Source organism: Lepidochelys olivacea (assembly GCF_965140295.1).
Source record: "Lepidochelys olivacea isolate rLepOli2 genome assembly, chromosome: 3".
NCBI classification, from domain to species: domain Eukaryota; kingdom Metazoa; phylum Chordata; order Testudines; family Cheloniidae; genus Lepidochelys; species Lepidochelys olivacea.
Window position 1 is genome coordinate 206,867,450 of NC_140413.1, and position 25,352 is coordinate 206,892,801.

The window sequence follows — 25,352 nt, forward strand, 5'->3', positions numbered from 1 at the left end:
CTGATATCACAGCAGTCATACAGCATATTCTTGCATGCCTCAGAATCATGTACAACGTCTGTCCCCACTTTGATATTTATTTAAATTTATACACAAAATAAAAAGGAGCATCCATTCAACGCTCCAGGTTCCCCTGTCATAAATTACAAAAACATTAAACTGCCCACAGAACACCTTCAGCACTAGAATCTCAACCTTATGCCAGCACTCCTTATGGGCTCTGCTGGGTTAGAAAATCATCCAACTCAAGGAGAATTTTTCCTCTGCTGACAGCTATGGTGCAGAGCACTGACTGTCAATTTTGGGGGGCTGCTTGCCACCTGGCTCTGCCCCCCTCCACCCCTTCTCCCAAGGCCCCACCTCACCTCTTCCCACTCCGCCTCTTCCTGCCCCTGCTCCGCCCTGCATCTTCCCACTCCCATTCCGACCCCTCCCCCGAGCATGCCCCGCTCTCGTTCCCCACCCCCAGCACCTCCTGCATGCTGCTGAACAGCTGATCATGATGGGCGGGAGGTGCTGGGAGGGAGGGGGAGGAGCTGATCAGCGGGGCCAACAGTGGGTGGTGAGCACCAACTATTTTTTCTCCATGGGTGCTCCAACCCCGGAGCACCCAAGGAGTCGGCTTATGCCGTGGTGACATTCAGAACTATCCCTCCTCCTCCAAAACTGCATCTATGCATATAGGAACAGTCCCCCCCACTCCATGAAGCTCTTGCAACTAACCCACAGTGCAGCCAAACAGTAGAAAATTATACTAATGATTTTGTTTAAAATTTTGGCAACTGAGGCTTCAACTTCCAACTGGCCATTATAATGCACTGCAGCATTAACCTCCAGCCCTCTCCTGGACAGTTCAAATATATTATGTTCATTATTCCTTTAAGGAACTAACAAACAACAAGGCATCACCTTACATGGAGTTACCCAGTCACAATAACTTGATAAAACAGCAAAACAAATTTACTAACTGAGTACAAGCAATGAGACATAAGAGTCAGAAATGGTCACAAGAAAAATAAAGATAAAACGCTTTCTAGTGCCTAACTTGAACTATATTAAATTTAAAGGAAAATTTCTCACCACGTCTCCAGCAGCATTACTGACTAAGTACTTCAGGTCAGGACTGCTCCCCCACAGTCCAACAGCTGCTTCTTTTGTCTTCTAAGGTGCAAAGAGTGAGGAAAGGGAGGGAGGGAGAGGTGTCTTGGGTTGTTTACCCCTTCTTTTTATAGTGTCAGTCCCTCTTTTAAAAGCATTTCCAGCTGAGAACCAAGAGACAGGGAATCTGGTGGAGGAAGGAGACCTCATGCTATTTCTTTGCTAAGATGCAGATCTCTTTGTCCCTGTCCCCGTCCTTGCCAAAGAATGGCCACTTGATAGGTGGTGGCCCACCAGCTTTGTTGACACGTGGATGGGGCATCAGCGTACCTTTTGTCTTTGAGAAACTGGTTTAGCTACTCCTGAGACTTGTCTGGGAAACACACTTCAGCCATGATTTCAAATTATATGAATAAATTTACATATAATGTTGCTACATGCATTTTACCATGATATTACTGCTCAGCAAGTTATGAGTTTTCAAAAGATACCTCACAAGGCATGCCCTGTACAAAGATTATTACTTCAGGTGCAGGGTGTGAATCCAGGAGTGCATTCCACCACACTTCCCCCCCTTATAAAACTGCAGTAGGCTTAGCCAAGAAAAAAAATATTTTGCACAAGGCTGCAAGAATTCAATCAGAATGTGAATCAAACATCTCACACTCAAAGCGAGATTCATACCCTTAGACAGAAAACTACTTGCTTGCCACCAAGTAGTCTTTCCTTACTAAGAACAGGGAATGTTTCTGGTCTGAGTGACCATACTCAAGAGTTAAAACTTTCTGTGTCGAGTATCCTAACTCTTATCTTCAGTGGGATCTTTTGGAAGGAAGTCGCTTTGTAAAGGTGTGACTGTCTTTCACTGGTAGAGCTAATGTTGCACCAACCTTAGTTTCCCCAAACACATTAAATTTCCATATACTCTTATAAAATATTTTAGTGTAAAACATTTAGTTTCAATGAGAAGACCCCTTTCAGATCTTACGACATCCTCAGCTCAGGAGACGAAAAGCAGAATTAGAAGCTGAAATGAAGTCACTACCACACAAAAATGAATAAAAGGAAATGTTATTCATCCTATGCAGTAACTGTATTTCTTCAAGGTGTGTCCCTCTGTGTGCGCTGCACTCTAGGTGTGCATGTGCCTCTTGAGCCCCCAATTGGAGATTTCTAGCTAGCAGTCCCTGTTTGGTCCACACACTCACCCTATGTCTCATCGTGGCAGATACCAAGCTTATATAGGGGTGCATGGGTGAACTGCACTCAGTTCCTTCTCTACTCTGTCATCATCCAAAGAATTACTGAAGGAGAGGGAAAGGAGGGCAGGTAATGAAGAACCCACACACTTCAAAGAACTACAGTTACTGTACAGGTGAGTAACATTTCCTTTTTTCTTTTAGTAGTGGCTCTGTGACTTCTAAGCGATATCCTCAGAAGGAGGAGAAGGCGGGGGTAGGGGGGCGGTTGCCTTTGGAACGAGTTCTAGAACTGAAGATAGTACCACAGAGCCAGGTGCCACATTGGATTTGATGGCATGGAGTGGGGTGTAATGCTCTGAAAACGTATAGATTGAAGATCAGGTAGCAACTCTACATATCTCAGAAATTGGGACATTCTTCAGAAATCCACTGTATGTCACTTGCAATCTGGTTGAATGAGCTCTCACACCCCTGGGGGGCTGAGCACCTGCAGATTGGTAACAGGTGTAAGATACAACCCAATATCCATTTTAAAAGTCTTTGGGCAGACCTTTGGGCCTTAGATCTAGGGATTTAGTATATGAAGCGTCTAGGTGATCTCCTAAACCACTTAGTCCTATTCAAGTAGAAGGCTAAATCCTTTCCAACATCCAGGATATGGAATTGTGAGGTTTCAGAAGGACAGACTGGTTAAGATGAAAATCCAATGTAACCTCAGGTAGGATCCTGGGAGTTAGATGTAAAGAGATTTTATCATGAAAGAACATGGTATAGAGGGAATCTGCTCCAAAGCTCCAATCTCCCTACCCTATGAGCCAATGGGATAGCAACTACGAAGACCGTCTTCATAGATAAAAGAAGAATGGAAAAGGTAACTATTGGTTCAAATGGGGATCTCGTGAGGTGGTTGAGAACCAGATTGAGGTTCCAAGAAGGAGTGTGGTTTCTAATGTGGGGAAAGAGATTATGCAGACCCTTAATAAATCTGGATGATACTGGGTGAGCAAAAATGGAGATGGAAGGGGGATGGAAGGCTGATACAGGAGCCAGGTGAACCTTGACTGAGCTGATGAATAATCTGGATGTCTTCAGATTCAGCAAGTAATCCAAGATGAAGGAAAGGGGAACCAATTCAGATCACAGGTAGCAACAACCGCAGCAGTGGATGCATCTCTTCCGTTTCTGCAGGTAAGCAGTGCAGGCAGACTTCATTCTGCTGTGTAATAACAGCTGCTGCACCTCTCTGGAGCAGGAAACCTCTATTTATGAGAACCTCCAGGAGCCAGGCTCTGAGATGTAGAACCACCAAGTTGGGGTGAATCATGTGACCCACATTCTGAGACAGGAGATGGGGAACTTGATCATTGGTTGTACTCAGAGCTAAAGCAGGTAATGGTACCAAGGTTGTCTCAGTCAGGTAGGTACTTTGAAAAGAACTCTGGCCTTGGCTGGCCTGCCTGATCCTGTTTATCAACCTTGGAATTAGGGGCATCAGAGAACAGACTCCTCTTCCATGGAAAAAGAAGGGTGTCCCCCAGGAAGCAATGACTCAGACCTCCCCTTAAACAGAAGAGAGAATACTTCCTGTTCTTGGAGGTGGCATAAAAATCAATCTCTGGCTGTCCCCATCTCCGGAATATGTCCTGGAGGACCTGCGGGTCCAGCTCCCATTTGTAGTCATGGGAGAACTGTCTGCTGAGCGCATCGGCAGTGGTGTTCTGGATGCCTTTAAGGTAAGCTGCTGAAATCTGGATGTGGTCTCTTCATCTGGCTCAGAGGGCAATTGCAGGAAACGCTCCATTGCCAACAAGTCTAAGCCTTATCTCCCTGTTCTTCCTAGACTTCCTGGACTTAAGGACTAAACAAAAGGAGCACTTCTGGGAGATATAGGACTCTCCCAAACAACGGAGCCACCTGGAGTCTCCATCGCTCACTGGCATAGTCTCCCGGCAGGAGAGGCAACATTTGAAGCCTGGCAAACCAGGCACACCCTACTAGAGAAGACAAGTCTCCCTGAGGAAGAGAGAAAACAGTCCTCTCACCAAAACTAAATATACTAAACTAACTTTAATAGCAAAAGTAAAGAGAAAGGCCAAGTATGCTCTAGGCAGGCACACTACTGTTTTGTGTCAGGCCGAGGCTGTAGAGAAAGAACTGAGGGCTGTTCTTCCACACACTCCTCTATAGCCTCAGAGTCTGCCACGAGGAGGCATAGGGCACATGCGCAGGATGAACAGGCATAACTAGCTAGAAATCGTCAATCAAGGGCTCGAGTGGCGCATGCGCACCTGGAATGGAGCACTAATAGGGACACTACTTGACGAAGAAACTGAAGTTATAACAAAGTGGTTAGGAGAAACTGAACCACCAACTTGTTTCTATTATGAAAGATTGAATTTCTGGTGATCTGACCAGGAGGGCAGGGCCTAGTCCTGGAGCCTCCAGCAACAACGTTTGACTGTCTCCAAATTCAACAATGAGCTACCCGTTTGTTATGAATGAGGAGAGAAGCTGTGCAAAGGAATATCCCTCACTCAAAAGCGGTAATGAACATCTGCTGTGGCTGCTGCTTGATGGCCCATTGAACTGGAATGAGCGGCACTTGTAACTATCATATCAGAGAAAGACAATCTACTATCTGAAGCTCAAAACCAGGCTTCTGGAGTGTTTGAAAACCCTGTATTCTCTTCTGCATCTCAGGAACACTCTTCCATCAGCCTCATTCCCTGACCTGCTCTCACTTTCCTCTTATTTTTCTCATTTTCTCTCTCTTTCTTTATAGAACAAACAAGAGAAAAAAGAAACTGGTGAACACCGAGCTACTGTATATACATATTGAACTACCGTACATATTTATTTGGCCATATTTTCAAAAGTGCTGGGAACTCAGCACTGCTGAAAATCAGGTAACTTATTCGGGCACCTAAAATACGGATTTAAGAGCTTAATTTGGGTACCCATTTTTTAAAACTTGCCATTATGCACAGTGCTACAGATTTATATTTCACTTTAGAGAAATCACAAAACAAATTTTAAAAAGGTCTCTATATCGAGAAAGTGTAAGATGTAATAAAGTATACAAAGGGATATAGATATGGATGTTAAGTACAACTAAATACAAAGAATTCTTATCCTGGTTAGCTTTATCAGATAATGATGATCATTTTTAAAAAGTTGACATTTTAGAATTATTAAAATAAAAATCTCTTATTAGGTTGTAAAAGTGATAGACTATGCCATAACTATTTATTAACTGTTTGATATTTTTACAGTTATAAAAATACAATATTTTGTGGAAAATGGCTTAGTCTTGCAGCTCTTTTTCATTGATTGTAGTAAGAGAATTCCTCAATAATAGGAGGTATTATATATTTCCTAGTATTCTGTAAACCTCTCATTAATTTACTTGCTTAATTTACAGGTACTAGAACTGTTTAATGAAACTTCAAAGTATTTCTACACCTCCATATAATGTTTACCAAATACTAAATCATGTAGTCCAGAATTTAGTATACACATAAAAGAACCTATTCATAATGAATACACTAAAATATTTTCATCCAGAATCCTTCACCAAAAAAATCCAAGGGTGTTTTACAATTCAGATCTGGTAAAAGCAGCAAGGTGGAAGAAAAAGATTATTGTGAACACATACAGTTTTAAAGCCAGAAAATACAATATCTTAATACTACACTAACAAGATTATTTTGCACAGAATATATGTAAACATCAGCAAGACATGATAATCTGGGTATTTGTACCAGTGCTTGAAAGTCTGAGAAAAGTTTTAAGGAATGAAGCCAAAGTGTCTTGATTCACTAGTGAATGCTGAATTTTCCTGGGAACAGTGGCCTGTGATGACGTGAGTTATTGCTTTTATAAAAAATTACTCTAAATATCTGAAAGGTAGTCATGCTGGCTAAAAAGTCCCAGCTTTTACAAATACATTAGTATAGTATATCTATATAGTTTACAATACTTAGCCAATCATTCTTTATTATCAAGCCCATTTAATAAAAAAAACCACACTCAACAAAATATTAAATCATTGTGTCCTAACCTCAGTAATCAATACATCTCTCCTATTTTATATAATCATAGTATGTTTGACTAAAAGGATTCCTGACGTAAATAAAACTGACCTCGCTTTCTAGGTATAAGAAAAGTGAAGAAAAAGATTTAGAGACAGATTTGCAAACATTTATTCCTAATTAAAAGTCACGAGAGGAGATTTTAAAATAATTTCAGTTTTATAAATGTTGATCTTGCAATTTATAATTAAGATGTTAAAGCAGCCAGTGCCTAACCTGTTGCTCTCTGTCGGACTATGTTTCTTGCTTTCTCAATTCCGGGTGCTCCAGAGGTAGTAGCACTCCTGAATCTCATTGGTTCCGCAACTTCAGGATGACTTCTCCAGCTTAATGAAAACGATCGTCCCATTGTAGTTGTCTTTTGAGGATCTGAGATGCCACCTTTGAGATAGAGCAAGCAAAAGCAACATCAATCTAGAATCATTTACAATTAATGCTATGCTTATTTCATACTACATAGAGTTAAGTGTTTCTACAAAAAAGAACTAAAATGGGACAAGTTTTAAACCTATTATTTTTGGCAGAAAAATATTATTCAAAATAATTTAAGAGATGCCAACTAGGAAGAAGTTGTCCCACAAAGCTCATGTATTACAATTCCTCCCATTGTTTCTTCTTTCTATTCATTTTTTCAAACATAGTTATTTGTCACTTGACCAGAACCCAAAGTGTCAGGACTTAATCAAGAATCAAAATAGGTTTTTACAATAACACCGTACTGTACTGAGTATTCCTTGATTTAAATTCAAGAATCAAGTCACTGGCACTGAGAGTCCACCTTGCTCCACCTATTAGACATCCTGAAAATCAGGGAGTCGAAGTGTTAAGTTTAATCTATGACCAAATCTAAAAATAAGGGTGCTAAAAGTTGAGAACCTGAGAAAACAAACTGATTTCAATGGGTGCTGCTGGGTGCTTGGCATTTTTGAAAATCAGGCCACTTATTTAGATGTCTAACTTTAGACACCCACTTTTTAATAATTTTGGTCTACATGCTTCTAAATCCTATTCCTTTTATGGAGGTAGTAGAGAAAACTAAACTCATCACTAGACCTATAAGCTTGTTAGTTACTTTTTCTGAATCTCAGATTATTCATGGTCAGCACCCAGGGATGGCCTTTGGGAGTTGTGAAATTGGACCTCTAATTTTTGAGGGAAATCCTAGAACAAATAAGGACTTGAGGTAAGGGATGGACAGTGCTGTCATTAATCGTGTAAGGTCAATGCAAGCTTCTCTGTGGGAAACAGCCTGCAGTTGAACTAGCTCATGTGCTGAGCTACCAGTGAGGCTTCTGCCCACAACCGGTGACATTTCAGTCGAGTTAGGAGCAGCAACCTAGTAAAGCAGATAGTTAATACATAAGTGAGAGCAAGGGATTCCTGTGTTTTAATCCTGGTTCTAATATTAACTCTCTATATTGTCTTGGGCAAACCTTAGGGATGAAATTCTGTGCTGTACCTCTAAGACACAATACAGACCTTGCAGCCCAGAGGGAGGAGATGCTAAGATGACTAAGTCACCTTTCCACCCTCCTGATCCTGAGTTGCTTCAGAGGCTAGAGAGGCCTAGGGGTCTGCCTAAATTATGGCAACTTCCTGTGACTACCGTATGGGCAAAAAGAATAGGAGTACTTGTGGCACCTTAGAGACTAACCAGTTTATTTGAGCATAAGCTTTTGTGAGCTACACCCCACTTCATCACTGTAGCACTGTATCCCTGCCCCCATAAAACATGCTCCTCCTGGTGTCAGCCCTGACCCCTGGCTTGTGAGGAAGTCCTTGCAGGACAGCCTTAAGGCTATCTTGGACAGTGCCTTTGCCAGGTGAATAGCCTCCTGGCCAGTTATAGTCTATAAGACCCTCTATGCTGCTCTGGCCCTTTTACCCAGCATAAGAGGGTTGGTGCAGGGAAAAGGATCTCACCTTGGGTCTTTTTGCCTTAGTTTTCCCACCTGTAAAATGGGAATTACATTTATCTACCTCACAGCGCTCTATCCATGTTCACTAAGATAATTCAATTAGTTAATTATTGTAAATTGCTGTGAAAGTGGTGCTAAGATTCACAAGACTGCACACAAAATCCTCCACTGGCCCCCAGACTCTTACTTAAACAGGTTTATTAAAATAAAATGCAATTATATGAAAAAGGATTTCTAGTGTTGGTGGCTATGCACAGATTGCAGCACAAGCAGCTGTGCTCCATTCCTACTACTGCAGCAGAGACTGGTGTTGAACCCCTAAGCATCCATCTACATTTTTAAAAAAGTTTATAAAAACAGATCAGTATAAGTATCTTACTAATGCAGATGCTCGATTTTTTGCATGTAATAATACTAAGTAAAGTAAAATGGAGTGCATTTTTTCAAATGAATCTTTACAATGTGTAAAGAACCATAATGTTTACATTTGAAAATCTAATATAGTCCAACTAAGTTTGAGTATCTTAACTTATTTAACATAAAATACACTGAAGAAGAGAGACTTTACCTTTGCCTCTTTGTTTTTTTTCCTTTTGCTCACTTAGTTTATCCAGTGGTAAGTTTGTCATTTCAACTCCATACACCATTCTTGCTAACACCACCGTTAGAGAATCCATGATGTTGGCCCATTCAGTTATCAGCTCCTCCCAGTCAGTAAGGGAAGACAGTATGCTGAGCAGCTCATCCCAGAGTTCTCGAGAAATGTAAACACTCAGATTTGCTCGGATCCAAGCCACAATAAGAGTCTGGGCAATAGAAAAGCAATGACATTTTGTACATTTCTAAAAAGCACAGAATTAAAAAATTTGAAAATGTATGTCCAAAGACCAAGAGAATTTAGACTTTTGTAACAGCTTTTCATATTTTTAATTTTCAGTCACTAAAATGAATTGTCTTTCTTTCCTTCTGTTATTCTTTACTTTCAGAATTTGCCACTTCCTGAGGCTGTTACTGAAAAATTATCAAGAACTACAAACAGAAATCATGGTTTCATGGGAGTTAAATGAGTTTAGCATCTAACAAGAAAAGAACGATAAAATAGGACCCCGTGTATAAAGAGACAAAATTCTGCAACAATAATGCCCCCCTATTTCAGCAGCACATCAGGACTTAATTCTGCGTGGGAGAGGGGGATGATCAGGACTTCTGGCCATGGAATGGAAAGGAATAGCTCCTCTCCCACCCCCTCTAGGGGTTTTCTTTCACTTGATTCTACCTTCCTTCCCCTGCTTCTACAAGAAAGGAGATGGCCCTGTCTTTCTTTCCTCACCACCAGAGCTGAAGAGCTGGCTGGTACTGTAACAGTACGGATACAGGGCACTAAGAGCTGAGGAGAGTACTAGTAATTCAGGTTTAGCAGTCACCACAAGATCACTTAGTCCTGAAAATAATGTGGGTGCCAGGAATATTAGTGCTGGGAGAACCAACAGGGTTGGCACTGGAGCTGAGGAGAATACGTCATCAGCACTGTGTGAGGTGATGTCAGTACCAACAGATTGGTATCAGTGACGTGCAGAACATTGTCTCAAAGGCTACCAAGTGTTCTCAGTGATGGGTTTTTGCCAAGGTGTCAGAGGGACTCAATTTGGACCTTTTGGCTGAGAGATGAGGAGATTTATGCCCCGTTTTACTAGGTTCCAGTAAGGGTAACCTAGGCCTGCACTCTCTGTGGAAATAACATTCGTTCCTACCCCTTTCAGATAACTGAGTGGAGGAGGACTTAGCTTCCCTACTCCTCTGATTGTAGAAGGGTCTGAACTTTTTTATGAACTGTGAGCCTTGGGGTCTTGGATCTGAGCTGCCACTTCCAGGAGCACTAACTGTGGACACCTATTCAGGCCTGGTAGGCACATTTTCTCTGGTTCTGAGGAGACTCTCATAGAGCACTCCTAACTTGTGTGTCCTCCTGAAGAAGGAATGACAGATTGAGCATTTATCAGACATTTGCCTCTCTCTAAGAAAGGCCCCTCAAATGCCCATCATTAAGTGGAATAGCTGCATCACAGGAGGGACAAGTTTTAGCCTTCTTTGTATCTCCCCCTTCCATCAGAAGGCATAAAGGGCAATGGCACCCAGGGCACAGGATTGGCCTCAATGGACACTTCTGACCAAAAGAATTTGATGAAGTGTGTGTGGGGAGCATGCACACCAGAAGTGGAATACACATGCACAGTCACGCAAAGAAGAAAAGATGAATAATTACTTAAGATTTCAAGTAAATTATTCCATTTAAAGAAAAGGAGTACTTGTGGCACCTTAGAGACTAACAAATTTATTTGAGCATAAGCTTTCGTGAGCTACAGCTCACTTCATCGGATGCGTTCAGTGGAAAATACAGTGGGGAGATTTATATACATAGAGAACATGAAACAATGGGTGTTACCATACACACTGTAACCAAAGTGATCACTTCAGGTGAGCTATTACCAGCAGGAGAGCGGGGCGGGGGGAGAGGGGATAAACATGGGGAAACAGTTTTACTTTGTGTAAGGCACCATCCACTCCCAGTCTCTATTCAAGCCTAAGTTAATTGTATCCAGTTTGCAAATTAATTCCAATTCAGCAGTCTCTCGTTGGAGTCTGTTTTTGAAGTTTTTTTGTTGAAGAATTGCCACTTTTAGGTCTGTAATCGAGTGACCAGAGAGATTGAAGTGTTCTCCGATTGGTTTATGAATGTTATAATTCTTGACGTCTGATTTGTGTCCATTTATTCTTTTACATAGAGACTGTCCAGTTTGACCAATTTTCACGGCAGCGGGGCATTGCTGGCACATGATGGCATATATCACATTGGTAGATGTGCAGGTGAACGAGCCTCTGATAGTGTGACTGATGTGATTAGGCCCTATGATGGCGTCACCTGAATAGATATGCGGACACAGTTGGCAACGGGCTTTGTTGCAAGGATAGGTTCCTGGGTTAGTGGTTCTGTTGTGTGGTTGCTGGTGAGTATTTGCTTCAGGTTGGGGGGCTTTCTGTAAGCAAGGACTGGCCTGTCTCCCAAGATCTGTGAGAGTGATGGGTCAATCTCTCTGGTCACTCGATTAGAGACCTAAAAGTGACAATTCTTCAACAAAAAAAACTTCAAAAACAGACTCCAACGAGAGACTGCTGAATTGGAATTAATTTGCAAACTCGATATAATTAACTTTGAATAGAGACTGGGAATGGAAGGGTCATTACACAAAGTAAAACTATTTTTCCATGTTTATCCCCACCCATACTGTTCCTCAGACGTTCTTGTAAACTGCTGGAGATGGCCCACCTTGATTATCACTACAAAAGGTTCCCCCCTGTAAGGTACTGTGGAAGACTTTGTTACGGCCTAGCTAGGGAACTTCCGCTTTCTCGAGGCCGCCCTGTCACTGTAGGACATGGGAAATCAGCTATAACCAGCTTTAGGCCAATTCCGTCTGCCCTGCATGGCCCTTTGCCAGGTAGCAGAAAGCCCCTTTAGGAAAGTACCTAATTACATATTCATAAGCTGTTTCTGTGTAATGCTTATTATGGCTTGCTGTTTACCCCTGCGTCGGACTCCGTCCCAGGTAAAGCACTGATGTGCTGGGTTCTCCGCCTCCATGACAGCAATGCTTGGAGTCCCCGTTTCGGGTGTGTAACTAACCTTCAATAAATCCAATAACTCGCTGCTTAGCTGCGTGTGGGTCTCATTTTCCAGAGTACTTCTGCCGGCCTACGGTGCTTCGAACACCTTGGCCCAGAACACCCCCTATACCCCAGCTCTCCTGTTGGTAACAGCTCACCTTAAGTGATCACTCTGGTTACAGTGTGTATGGTAACACCCATTGTTTCATGTCCTCTATGTATATAAATCTCCCCACTGTATTTTCCACTGAATGCATCCGATGAAGTGAGCTGTAGCTCACGAAAGCTTATGCTCAACTAAATTTGTTAGTCTCTAAGGTGCCACAAGTACTCCTTTTCTTTTTGCGAATACAGACTAACACAGCTGCTACTCTGGAACCTATATTCCATTTAAGAAATCTAAATACAACATAAAAAATTAAAGGCTGCAGAAGCTAGTATGGCCCCAGCAACCTTTAACTCCAACATGGAACTTTTTTTAAAAATACAGTCATTTTAAAAAATTGCTATAAATTACATTTACATTAGAAATTAAATGCAGTTAAATGAAACTGACATTCATACAACTGTACTGTTTTTCAGATGTGGCTCTACTGTGACATCAGCTAATAATTAGCAACCCTTGCTTTATTGCAGATATTAATTTAACCAGTTTGTGGAAAATATAATTTGAAACAAAATTCTAATGGAAAAGCACAGCCTATGCAGAAAATGAACATATAATAGCCAGAAGGAGTTGCTAGAGATCCAACTTTTCAAAGCTGAGGATGCTGATTAAAAAAGATAAAAGGTTACATTTGTTTTTATATTTTGTCTTGAGCAATGTTTCTATGTCACCAAAAACAAGAAAACTAATTTATTTTATATGTGTTCTGTTATGATTTTTGAGAAAAAAAAAATCACAGAAAAAAATTCCTTTCCAACTCCTCATTTTCTTTTTTCGATTGATTTCTGAGTATAGATGCATTAAATTTTATGACTTAGTTTTCCTTCCCTTCTGCTTGTATTCTTTTCTAAAAAAATACTTGATTTGGCTTAGTGGATGTAACTTGAATGATGTTATGAAATTAAAAGAATCACAGTATCCTGAAACTTTGTTGATGCTGGTACACACCATGTTGTGCCACAATGTGCTATTTAAATTACTTTTGTTTTTTTTATATTATTTCTGACTACTTTCATAAGCCATAGGAAAATTTATTACAAAAAAGAATATAACCATGATTGGTAGGGGGAATGTTATTCTCAATCTCCTATAAGATTATTTTAATAAAGGAAGTTAAAATTACTACTTTGATGGTGGAATTTCAACATCATTTTAGTAAGGAATAGGTCACTCAATTCACTTGTAAATCCAGGTATATACATAGACCAATTTGGTGTCTAAACATTTTAAATAATATGACTGATACCAGAGAATTCTCTAAATCTGAAATTATTAGAAACAGGCTATCATGTATCCATCAATTTAGGAGTCCACATAGACCAATTTACACATAAGATAAAAGTTGTCCTATTCACATTGAGGTGACAGACTAATCTCGAATAGCTTCTGACATGTAATACCCAACAGTTTATAAAGATACACAGGTAAGGCACCCAAACAAAATTAACTCTGTCCTACAATGATGTCACAAAGGACAGGGAGGGATAGCTCAGTGGTTTGACCATTGGCCCGCTAAACCCACGGTTGTGAATTCAATCCTTGAGGGGGCCCATTTAGGGATCGGGGCAAAAATTGGGGATTGGTCCTGCTTTGAGCAGGGGATTGTACTAGATGACCTCCTGAGGTCCCTTTCAATCCTGATATTCTATTCTATTCTACGACAGGAAAAAAAAATCTTTAAAAATCTGTTTCATCTATACAGCCTGAAGCAACAAACGCTAAAATGACTATATGCTATTTTATTAAAGCATCCAGGTTAAGTTTATATGAAAATAAATATTGTATGACCACAAGGGGACAAAATGAACAGAAAGCAATAAACTACCATGATGACTAAACAACAGAAAACCTACCCAGCACATGTAAATAAGGGATCAGTGAACATAAGGGAAATGCAAATTTTTAGTACATCCTGTACCTAGCAATAGTAACAAAAGCAGATCCCATAACATATAACATTTGCAGGTCTGTCTGCTTATTAAAATATACAAGTATACTTGACAGACCTGCTCAAGTCTTCCTCTAGTGGCTATAATCTACAAAGTATAGAGTACCCGATACCCTAAACTGTACTATTAACAAGAGTCAATATTTTATGGGTTACAGATAGTATTTTTTTGTAATACAGTGCAATATTTAAATAAAACCATACCTTTTTGAATGGCATAAAATTATCTCATAAAAAACCCACTTCTTATATGAAATAAGCTGTCATTAAAATTTACTTTCCATTCTTTCAAAAACACTTAAAAAGAACAAAAATAGCACTCAATTTCAGTTTTACATTTTCTTATCAAAAAGAAAGGCACTTACCCTGAAAAGTAATCCTGCCAAGCTTTGAGCAAACATGTCCTTTACTTGGTTATCCTTTGGCTTCTGCATGACACCTTCTGTTATTCGCAGGAGTATTTGTAACATCTGTTCCCTGGTACCAAAATAAAACCTCACATTTCAATTACAAGTTTTATTAATCTTACTTGTTCAGTTTCCAGATATGAAAACCACTCTTAATTCACTGATAAAGTCTCACAAACTGAAAAAGTGACAATACTCAAAACACTTTGAAAGTCACCTTTAAGACAACTTTAACTGTCTGTGGAGACTTATGTTGAAGATAATCACTTTTGGAGCACTTTGCAGAGAGGGGGAAAAAAAACCCCCTTTCATTTTAGAGGACGCCAAGTTAGGGGTGGAAGTAAAAGCCTGGTCCCCAGAGTCAAGGGCAAGAAAGTATGAAATTGCTATGAAAATCTGCCCTAATATGTCCAAGTTTAATCAATCAGTTTCCACATATTCAGGAGACTTGTTAGAAGTTTGCAGCCAAAAATCTCTGAAGATGCACCATCCCCACAAAGTGACTGAGCACTTTCCATCCTCTCACAGCTCTTAGTGCTGACCAGACTGCACATGCAGTCTGGGTCGGAGACCAGACCCGGGACCAGAGCCCTCTTTCTCAGTGACCCCCGCTGGCATTCAGGCAACATGGAGGAGGTAGAAATCTGAGTCAAATGTTGAGGGACAAAAACTGAACTGGGGGGAAGGACGGGAGTAGATTGGGGGACAAAGAATCTGGTAAGACTGTATCATGAAAAAGCACACACATGAAGGGGCGGAATTAAGGTTGCACATTAATACTGGCATTTCCCGACTTTTGAGTGCTTGATTTCGCAATTGGCTAAGTGAAACAAGGTCTTACACTCAACTCAATGGCATTCCTACCTGTCTGCCTGTAATGCGATAACTTTTGAATGCAGAGTCTAATCAATTCCAAAATTTAAGGGAATGTTCTAGGTATCAATGGCTATAACCCTATTGATTTGATGAAAATCAGAAAAGCCAAAAGGGGGAAATGGGGACACAGCACACATGGAGCCCCTGTCATCTGGTTAGCAGAGCCAGCAGCTTCAACCACCTTTATGCATGTCTACAGATCAAAGAACCAGTTGATGACAGCCATAACACATGCCAGCACCCCCCCATTTTAGCTCTACCCATCTTCACAATACAGATTTAAACCCTGAAAGATTTCTCTCCCACACTGTAAAGAAAAGAAATAAGAATGAGGGTGAGGTGACAGAATGGTAGTACACACCGAGGGGGAAAAGGGGGCAGAGTCCCTAGCGTGGGGGGCAAAAAGCCCCTCATATGTGGTGGTGTGAACTGGGAGATCATAGAATATCAGGGTTGGAAGCGATTTCAGGAGGTCATCTAGTCCAACCCCCGCTCAAAGCAGGACCAATCCCCAACTAGCCAGGCCTTTGTCAAGCCTGACCTTAAAAATATCTAAGGAAGGAGATTCCACCACCTCCCTAAGTAACGCGTTCCAGTGTTTCACCACCCTCCAAGTGAAAAAGTTTTTCCTAATATCCAACCTAAACCTCCCCCACTGCAACGTGAGACCATTACTCCTTGTTCTGTCATCAGCTACCACTGAGAACAGTCTAGATCCATCCTCTTTGGAACCTCCTTTCAGGTAGTTGAAAGCAGCTATCAAATCCCCCCTCATTCTTCTCTTCCACAGACTAAATAATCCCAGGTCCCTCAGCCTCTCCTCATAAATCATGTGTTCCAGCCCCCTAATCCTTTTTGTTGCCCTCCACTGGACTCTTTCCAATTTTTCCACATCCTTCTTGTAGTGTGGGGCCCAAAACTGGACACAGTACTCCAGATGAGGCCTCACCAATGTCGAATAGAGGGGAACGATCACGCCCCTCGATCTGCTGGCAATGCCCCTACTTATACAGCCCAAAATGCCACTGGCCATCTTGGCAACAAGGGCACACTGTTGACTCATATCCAGCTTCTCGTCCACTGTAACCCCTAGGTCCTTTTCCGCAGAACTGCTGCCGAGCCGTTCGGTCCCTAGTCTGTAGCGGTGCATGGGATTCTTCCGTCCTAAGTGCAGGACTCTGCACTTGTCCTTGTTGAACCTCATCAGACTTCTTTTGGCCCAATCCTCTAATTTGTCTAGGGCCCTCTGTATCCTATCCCTACCACTCCTCCCAGTTTAGTGTCATCTGCAAAGTTGCTGAGGGTGCAATCCACACCATTCTCCAGATCATTAATGAAGATATTGAACAAAACCGGCCCCAGGACCGACCCTTGCGGCACTCCACTTGATACTGGCTGCCAACTAGACATGGAGCCATTGATCACTACCCGTTGAGCTCGACAATCTAGCCAACTTTCTATCCACCTTATAGTCCATTCATACAGCCCATACTTCTTTAACTTGCTGGCAAGAATACTGTGGGAGGCCATATCAAAAGCTTTGCTAAAGCCAAGGAACAACACGTCCACCGCTTTCCCCTCATCCACAGAGCCAGTTATCTCGTCATAGAAGGCAATTAGATTAGTCAGGCATGACTTGCCCTTGGTGAATCCATGCTGACTGTTCCTGATCACTTTCCTCTCCTCTAAGTGCTTCAGAATTGATTCCTTGACGACCTGCTCAAGGAGATGGGGAAGTCAGATACATACAGACCATTACATGTGGTGAGGGGGTAATGTGGGGCATACTGAGACCCTGACATGAGGGAGGGGTTACTACGTGTTCCAAAAATAGAGTGAGATGGGAGGGTGGTGGCATACCAGGAGCTTTTGGAGGGGAGGGGAAATGGAAGGATGCACTTGGCCTGGAGAAGCAACCAAGTGTACGATCCTCTAGTAATGTTCTTTTACCAATTTTGTGTGTGTAATGTTTTACATATATTGACAAACAAAATTAGTTCAGTTAGCATTAGAAAGACAAACATTTGTTTATTTTAAATTCCACTGATTGATTAAATGTATAGTTAGGTGTATGTGTGCGTGTGCAAACCCATGCAAACATGCACACATTTGCATGTATTTAGCGATTATAAAGCATCTGGCAGCCCTAGCTAGCCACAGAAAGTGTATAGTAAGAAGTTAAAAACTGATTTAAGAACACTTATCTGTACTAAGCATTTCAAGATTTGAATAAACTGTATTTTTAAAAGTTGAAAATGTAGTTTGAATAAGAATCAAGTTTGAGCTAAGAACAGTAAAACGGAAGGTTACATAAGCAAAAACTTTAAACAAAAATCTCTTACATTCAGTATTTTAGGAATTTCCCCCGCAGTGGAATCATGAACTGTCTTACAAAGTAAGTACAATCTTATCATACTTTTTACAAAGGCACACAAGGAAACATTAAAAAAACTAAAATGTTATGGAAATTCCCTCATCTTTTTTCAATTATTCTGTCTTAAAATTCTAGAAGCAGTAATATTATTAATTAATTTATTCAACCTTTAAGATACGTTTAAAACTTACCATGTCTTTTTATTCATTGAAAGTTCCATTATCATGTGCCTAAAAATACTCAAAACTGCTTTGCAAGCATCAACTTGCTCCTTCAGGAGAGCAGGGACTTCAGTACATGGTTCCAATAAAAAAACATTTGCAGAGTTCGTCAAAAACACCTTGAAAACAAAGCATTTTAATTAGGAAAAAATAAGTTTACACAGTATCAATCAAGACCAACGGTAAGTTTCAAAACAAACATGTTTTCCTCTTCTAACCAAACCCTTATCTTTCCTTAAAGAAAGATATGTTATATTATCTAACACACTATTTTCTTCTCCCATACCATTTAAAAGAAGAGAGTCATGTTATATTCACTATTATAGTAAAAGTATAACATATTCTTGATCTTTTAGATGCTTGTCTTTTCCATTCTACCACATGGGGGTATTCTTCCCCTCCCAACCCATTTTCTAGCTGTACATATTTAAAGAATGGCCACTGATATTTTTGATCATTTACATTCAGCACTAGCAAAATGTACGGATTTCTGAGTAATTCCCAACTCCACAAATATAGAAATAGTGTCTGTCTGTCTAGTGTTCTAATGTCTCTAGAACTGGTGTCTGGTTCTGCAAGATAGGAACACACAGTTAATATGAATTTTTTTTAAAAGAGAGAAGTCCAATCGTTCACAAGGTAACCCATGAAAATGCTCAACTCCTCTAACAATTGCTTCCTGACATCTGAGAGCACAAACAAAAGGATCTTTATCCAAGCTCTCCTTAAAAAAAAAAAAAAAAATCTAGAATTATTGTTTACATTAATCAGAACTCCGTTTTTTCACAGGAAGAGAAGGTACACAGTGCTTTCTGGCATGTAAATGCATTCTGACCACTTTAATTGAGAGTTCTCTTTTAGGATCCAATCCAACATCTGTAAGGTTAATGAAAGGACTCCCACTGACCTTAATTTAACTTGGAGGGCCATTAACTAGGATCATTTTCTCAAAACACAGCACTCAAAGACAGAATTTTGAAACTGGAATGACCGCATATTAGCAGAAAAGGTCTTTCATCATAGACTACTTAAGCAGGTCATTTATTGCTAGGTACACAGAATGGGACCCCAGAAAGTCCCAAAGGCTAATCCAGAGTAATTAGGTTTACTGTACATTTAGCCATTTTTTTAATGGAGTTCAAAAGAAAGGAGGTGATGAAGAAACTGCATAAACCAAATTATGTTTCCCCTTGAAAAACAAAATATAGCTCCATGGGTTACAAATCTTTAGTTTGGATTAAAAACTGGGGTAAATTGCATTACTCATATATGACACAGTCTCTTTGGCGTCCCTTAGATTTTTGCAACACCTAAGAACAAACTCTCTGTTGAGCTGCTTTATTACTGGAGTGCATTTTACCTGCTCAGTTAGTCTGCTGTCATGCTCAGAATGTCACCTCCTGATTGTTGATATTGCAAGTAGATTTGTTTTTAAATTCTAGATAGCTAGCTCTGTGACCTTCCTCTGCCATATTTGTTTCTTGGCTGATCATCTTGACTTATATATACTAGTAAAATTAATGTGCTTGACTGAATTTTATGCTTTCCCTATCAAATATTTCTGTAAAGAGATAAGAAAAAAAGTTCATATTTTGACCAACAGTTACTTCCTTTCTATGGGTATTACAAGGTGCTCAGTTCATAGCTACTGCTTTTGCTGATCCTACCTGTATGATCCCTAAGATGTACAAGTGACTGAACACTGCAACCTAATGACAGCTGTGTCACTTCAGTTATCTGGTCATATATGCAGACCGAAAAGGAAGAGACTCAGATTGTTGTACCAATAAAATAAAAACCAGCAGGATCTTATTAAAGGGAAAAAGGCAAAATACCACATTTATTGTGAATACAGAAAGAATCATAGTAAGCAGTTAGTTATAGCTATAACATTCCATTCAATCTCATATTTATTCACACATTCATTCATACAAACACACACACACAGGTTCTGCAAGGTTATCATAGTTACCAGCCTTAGAGTTGCTCATGCCAAGCCACTGGCCAGGTGGCCTGGACATGAGGAGGGAGCAGGGCCTGTCAGATGCTCATCTGATGCTCCTAGAAGTTGGTTTGCAGAATCAGACCCCAAAGTTCTCACTTTTTAGAGTCTATTTTTATAGGAATTTCTTCCTATGCCAGTCTATGGGAAATGCTTCATCATGCTGTTGCTGAATCAATCAGCAGATAGCACATTCCTGACGGCTCCAAGATGTTATCTTGTTCTTTGGTTCTCCCATTCTTGAGGCTGTTGGGTGGATTCCAGTCTGCCCACCGGGGGGGGTCCTCTGATTATTTCCACTTGACGCCTTCTTCAGCCGATGGACACTGGATTCTTAGGCTGGCACCTCCCTGATCATTCAGTTATTATCCACACCAAGCATCCATCCACATACATCCTCTATCTCTATTTTAATCACAATTGTTAATACAACAAAAGGGCGGGGAGTCTCTGGGTGCTGTTTCTGTTGTTAGAGTATTGCTTTGAGTCTCTCTCTCTGTGAATTGCTTTGAGAACAGACTCTGTCTTAGAATGTACTAACACAATTAGCAGCTTGCAAGTTTCACACATAGAGGGAGAGAAACAGTACCAAAAACCAAGAGACCTCTTAATTAGTAATACCCTGGAATTTAAACTCTGGGGAATCAAACTCATTTGTGATTTTAATACAGAACTTCTTTAATATGATCCAACAAGATCAGCGGAAGTGAGCACAGTGCAGTTGCATGCCCCCAAACAATTCAGGCTGTAGAGAGAAAGTAATAAAACTCTCTCTCAACTACTTGGCCTATATGAAAGTTATGTTCTATGCTGCTTATCATGCTAAAGACTACATAATATCCTTAAAATCACCAGGGATTCTACTGTTCATGTCCTCTGAATAATCAGTAATTATATATGTTTCCTATCCGCTGGGATGGAGAGTCCCGCTGTTTGGAATATAGTGGGAGACCAATATAAAAACAACACTTTCTGAAGGGTGGGATTTTTGGAAGTGCCAGGAAACCACCTACTATTAAGGTTGCCTGGCACTTCCCATTATAAACTGTTTTCAATTGTTAATGACTTCGTTAAAAAAGAAAAAACAACAACAACAAAAGAAAAAAACCCATCCTCTAACCATCTGGGCTGAAATTTTTCAGGCCAGATGTATTTGCCAGGCTAAATAGTTTTGGAAATTTTCAGCCAAAAATAATTCAGCCATTTTGAGAATGAGGCTAGTAAAAATTATATTATTTTGCCCACGTTAAAAGATTTTGGCAACCTTTTATTTGAAATACTCTAACACCCCCATGCTTTGGAGCAGGGACTTGAAATTTGGTAGGGAGGAGCTTTTGTGTCAGGGATCAGTCTTTTGCCATGTTTGTGAAAATTTCCTCAAATTTGGCCAAGTTATAGGCCTTTGAAAAATTGCCATTTGCACATGTTCAGTAGAGACTTGCTAGAGCTTAGCAGCTGACTTCATCCTCATTGCTATTAGTGCTGACAAGACTGAACATGCAAATAAGTAAGTTTTTTTACCCTATAAATGGCCAGTTGACTTCACGAATTTTACTTAAACTTACCCCAGAAACATTAATCTTTGAGCAAAGATTAAGTGAATATTTCAGAAAGTTATAAGCATGTGAAAATTGGCTTAGAATGGAAACTGCTTTGCAGCCTTTAGTACAGCAATTGGAAACCTTATATTAAATTTGTCATCTTTGTAAAAATGTCCCTTCTGCTGACTTCTCAAACAATTTAATGGAATAATTACAAATTTATTTTTAAATTGATAACCTAATGTTTTCTCTATATACCATACCTGTAATGCAGCCTGAGCACCAGCCTTAACGTTCTTGTCTTCGTCTTCTAGTACACATCCTCTGCTAACAGCATTAGAGAAGGAGTAAGTTCTTCCCCAACTGGAAGATCTTTTATGTCCAGAATGACCAGAGGCAAGCTTTCAAAAACACAAGTAAATTAGTAATACAGGATTATAAAAGATGGATTCCTATATAGATCATATAAAAGCTAAAAAATAATATTTTTGAACAGTCATAGGTTCTGTGCTCATTTGCATAACCATTAATTAATAGTTACTCTTATTCAGATATCTAATTTCTATAGGGTATAAGGGCAGTCCACATTACCTTAAAAATATTTAATAATGCTTTTCATAACCCATTCATAGCTGTAAAATTTCCCTTTAAATTTTTTTTAATAAATAAAAAAAATTATTAGTTGAATTTTAAGCTCTCTGTAAAACAGCCTGAGCAAAGACTGGTACTGTAAGTTTTTTTATATTCTAACTCTTGTTCCCCAAAATGCAGAAATACCCTTCACAACTCAGAATAGGGCAGATACATCTGGTTCAATATATTAAGATATGAGCACTCAAGCCACAAAGTTCAGATCTGAATCTGAACTTCCCAAAGGTCAGGGTGTCTGGATCCAGTGTTTTGGTCCAGATATTTCATAGAACTGATGGAATATCTGCAAATATAGCCGGGCCCTTAACAAGATTTTATGATGGATTTAGATAATCAAATATTTGTAATTTTAATTGTGTTATCGTATACTCATGCTAAAGTATTTCTGTCAAAAGGAAACAAACATTCATGCAAACGGGGAATATTAAACCAGTAGAATGTAACACTATTTGTTCCGCTAAGTCCATCCAAAATGGTATTTACATAGAGAGTTAAAAGAAAGATTAAAGATCAGATTTTCAAAACAGCTCAGCACCCAGAATCACCCATGGTTGAGAGCAGCTGGGTGCTCAGCACATTTCAAAATCTGGACTTAAAGAAATAAAAAGGTGCATAAGCAAATATCTATCATTAAAAAAAAACAATTTTATGAAAAAGAATTGACAAATAAGAATAATATCCATCATTCAGCTTGTACACAGTAAGTAATGATTGGTACCATACATGTTTGCAATCTGTCTCTGTATGTTCCAAGTTGGACACATTATCTTGAATATTTTCTTGTTTATCTGGTTCTTCCATGAACACAGGCTTGTCTTGCAATATCCACTTTTTATATACCTTAACCACTTTCCGTGTTGCAGATATATCAGAGGATGGCAACAAAAAAGCCTAAAATGCAAATTTAACTCAATTTACCTATCACAGAATATTGCAAATTACACAGACCAAAAGAAAATAGTTTAAAATCTACTTTTAAATCACTACTATCAAGAGCTATGATTATCACTAAGCTACATAAAAATCAACCTAAAAATACATTTGTGAGGTTCCATAATCATTGAGGTTAGCCGACTTCCATATTGCATGTGCTCAGACTGCAAGTAAAAGAATATTTTTCTTCACTGTCTCTCTGCAAACTCAACCTGGGTTCTTTTCCCATCTTGCTCAACATTATCAGTGACAGAAGTTCTGTAAACTAAATTATGCGCTTAGATACACAACCTGTAAAACCCCACTGATTTCAGATTATGTTATCAGTGTCACATGTAAAATCCCAGTAAGGCAAATGCTGTTAAAGGGGTGCCACCAAGGGCATAACCTGGAAGATGGGAAGAACAAGTGGCATTCTGTTGCTTCCTACTAAACTTTCTGAGGTCACAGAAGAACATATTTTTGCATACTTTTTATGGTCTGCAGCTGGGAGCCTCTCTGTAAGGTCCACCGTTCAAGAGCCTTGGGAGGTTAAGCTCGCAGTCTCCTAAATTTGACAGACTCATCAGCTCCTAACATCCCTAAATAGGTCTGTCAGCCCTTCACAACATTTCTAAGTATGGTCACGGGACCTGACAATCCTACTAAGACTTCAGAGGGTGAAATTCCCCCGAATAAGTGTAAGGCTCAAATGGGACCAGAGGACCATCAAAACATGTTATATATAGGGCTGTCGATTAATTGCAGTTAACTCATGCGATTAACTCAAAAAAATGAATTGCGATTAATTGCAGTTTTAATTGCACTGTTAAATAATAGATTACCAATTGAAATGTATTAAATAAATATTTTGGATGCTTTTCTACATTTTCATATACGATGTATTCTGTGTTGTAATTGACAGGTTTCAGAGTAACAGCCGTGTTAGTCTGTATTCACAAAAAGAAAAGGAGTACTTGTGGCACCTTAGAGACTAACCAATTTATTAGAGCATAAGCTTTCGTGAGCTACAGCTCACTTCCTCAGATGCATATCGTGGAAACTGCAGCAGGCTTTATATATACACAGAGAATATGAAACAATACCTACTCCCACCCCACTGTCCTGCTGGTAATAGCTTATCTAAAGTGATCATCAGGTGGGCCATTTCCAGCACAAATCCAGCACCAGCAGGAGAGTGAATTTGTGTGGGGGGGTGGAGGGTGAGAAAACCTGGATTTGTGCTGGAAATGGCCCACCTGATGATCACTTTAGATAAGCTATTACCAGCAGGACAGTGGGGTGGGAGTAGGTATTGTTTCATATTCTCTGTGTATATATAAAGCCTGCTGCAGTTTCCACGATATGCATCTGAGGAAGTGAGCTGTAGCTCACGAAAGCTTATGCTCTAATAAATTGGTTAGTCTCTAAGGTGCCACAAGTACTCCTTTTCTTTTTGTGTTGTAATTGAAATCAAAGTGTATATTATTTTTGCTTACAAATATTTGCACTCTAAAAATGATAAACAAAAGAAATAGTATCTTTCAGTTGACCTCATTCGAGTACTTAGTGCAATCTCTTTGTCGTGAAAGTGCAACTTACAAATGTAGATTTTTTTTTGTTAAATGACTGAATTTAAAAACAAAACAATGTAAAACTTGTTTTTTTTGTACATAATTATACATTTGTAAGTTCAACTTTCATGATAAAGAGATTACACTACAGTACTCATATTAGGTGAATTGAAAAATATGATTTATTTTGGTTTTTTACAGTACAAATACTTTTAATGAAAATAAATAAGTGAGCACTGTACACTTTGTATTCTGTGTTGTAACTGAAATCAGTATATTTGAAAATGTAGAAAACATCCAAAAATATTTAAATAAATGGTATTGTTTAACAGTGAGATTAATTGCAATTAATTTTTTTAATTGCGCGATTAATTTTTTTTAATAGTTTGACAGCCCTAGTTATATACTTTCAGCCTAAACTCTACCATAACATTCATCTAAGGAAATGTCCCTTGTTTGGTAAAAAGACACTGGATAACAGGAGATCTTGAGGAACCGCATAAAGATCACTGTAGTCTGTTATGCCAATATCAAATTCCTACTTCAACATTTAGTAATCTTTAAAATTAGAGTTTAACCAACTAAAACTTTGATTCTCTGCATTCGATAGTGGTTAAAACTTCAGATTACTGAATTTATCTATCTTTCACTTCGTATTCATGCTATGTAATAACAAACAAAGTTAGAAGATTTTTTGGACTCTAACG

At 39.5% G+C, this 25,352-nt stretch overlaps 1 protein-coding gene across 2 annotated transcripts in view; it reads right to left on the reverse strand.

Moving 5' to 3' along the window:
* The window catches only part of RALGAPA2 (Ral GTPase activating protein catalytic subunit alpha 2), a 299,634-nt gene that overhangs the window by 211,033 nt on the left and 63,249 nt on the right, over positions 1–25,352 (reverse strand). For both annotated transcript variants that reach the window (XM_084624472.1, XM_084624471.1), the window contains exons 11-16: positions 22,883–23,050; positions 21,772–21,909; positions 17,936–18,084; positions 14,453–14,564; positions 8,879–9,116; positions 6,608–6,772 (exon numbers count right to left, since the gene is read on the reverse strand). In XM_084624472.1, the coding sequence (XP_084480598.1) occupies positions 6,608–6,772; positions 8,879–9,116; positions 14,453–14,564; positions 17,936–18,084; positions 21,772–21,909; positions 22,883–23,050 (970 nt within the window). The remainder of the gene's footprint in view (positions 1–6,607; positions 6,773–8,878; positions 9,117–14,452; positions 14,565–17,935; positions 18,085–21,771; positions 21,910–22,882; positions 23,051–25,352) is intronic.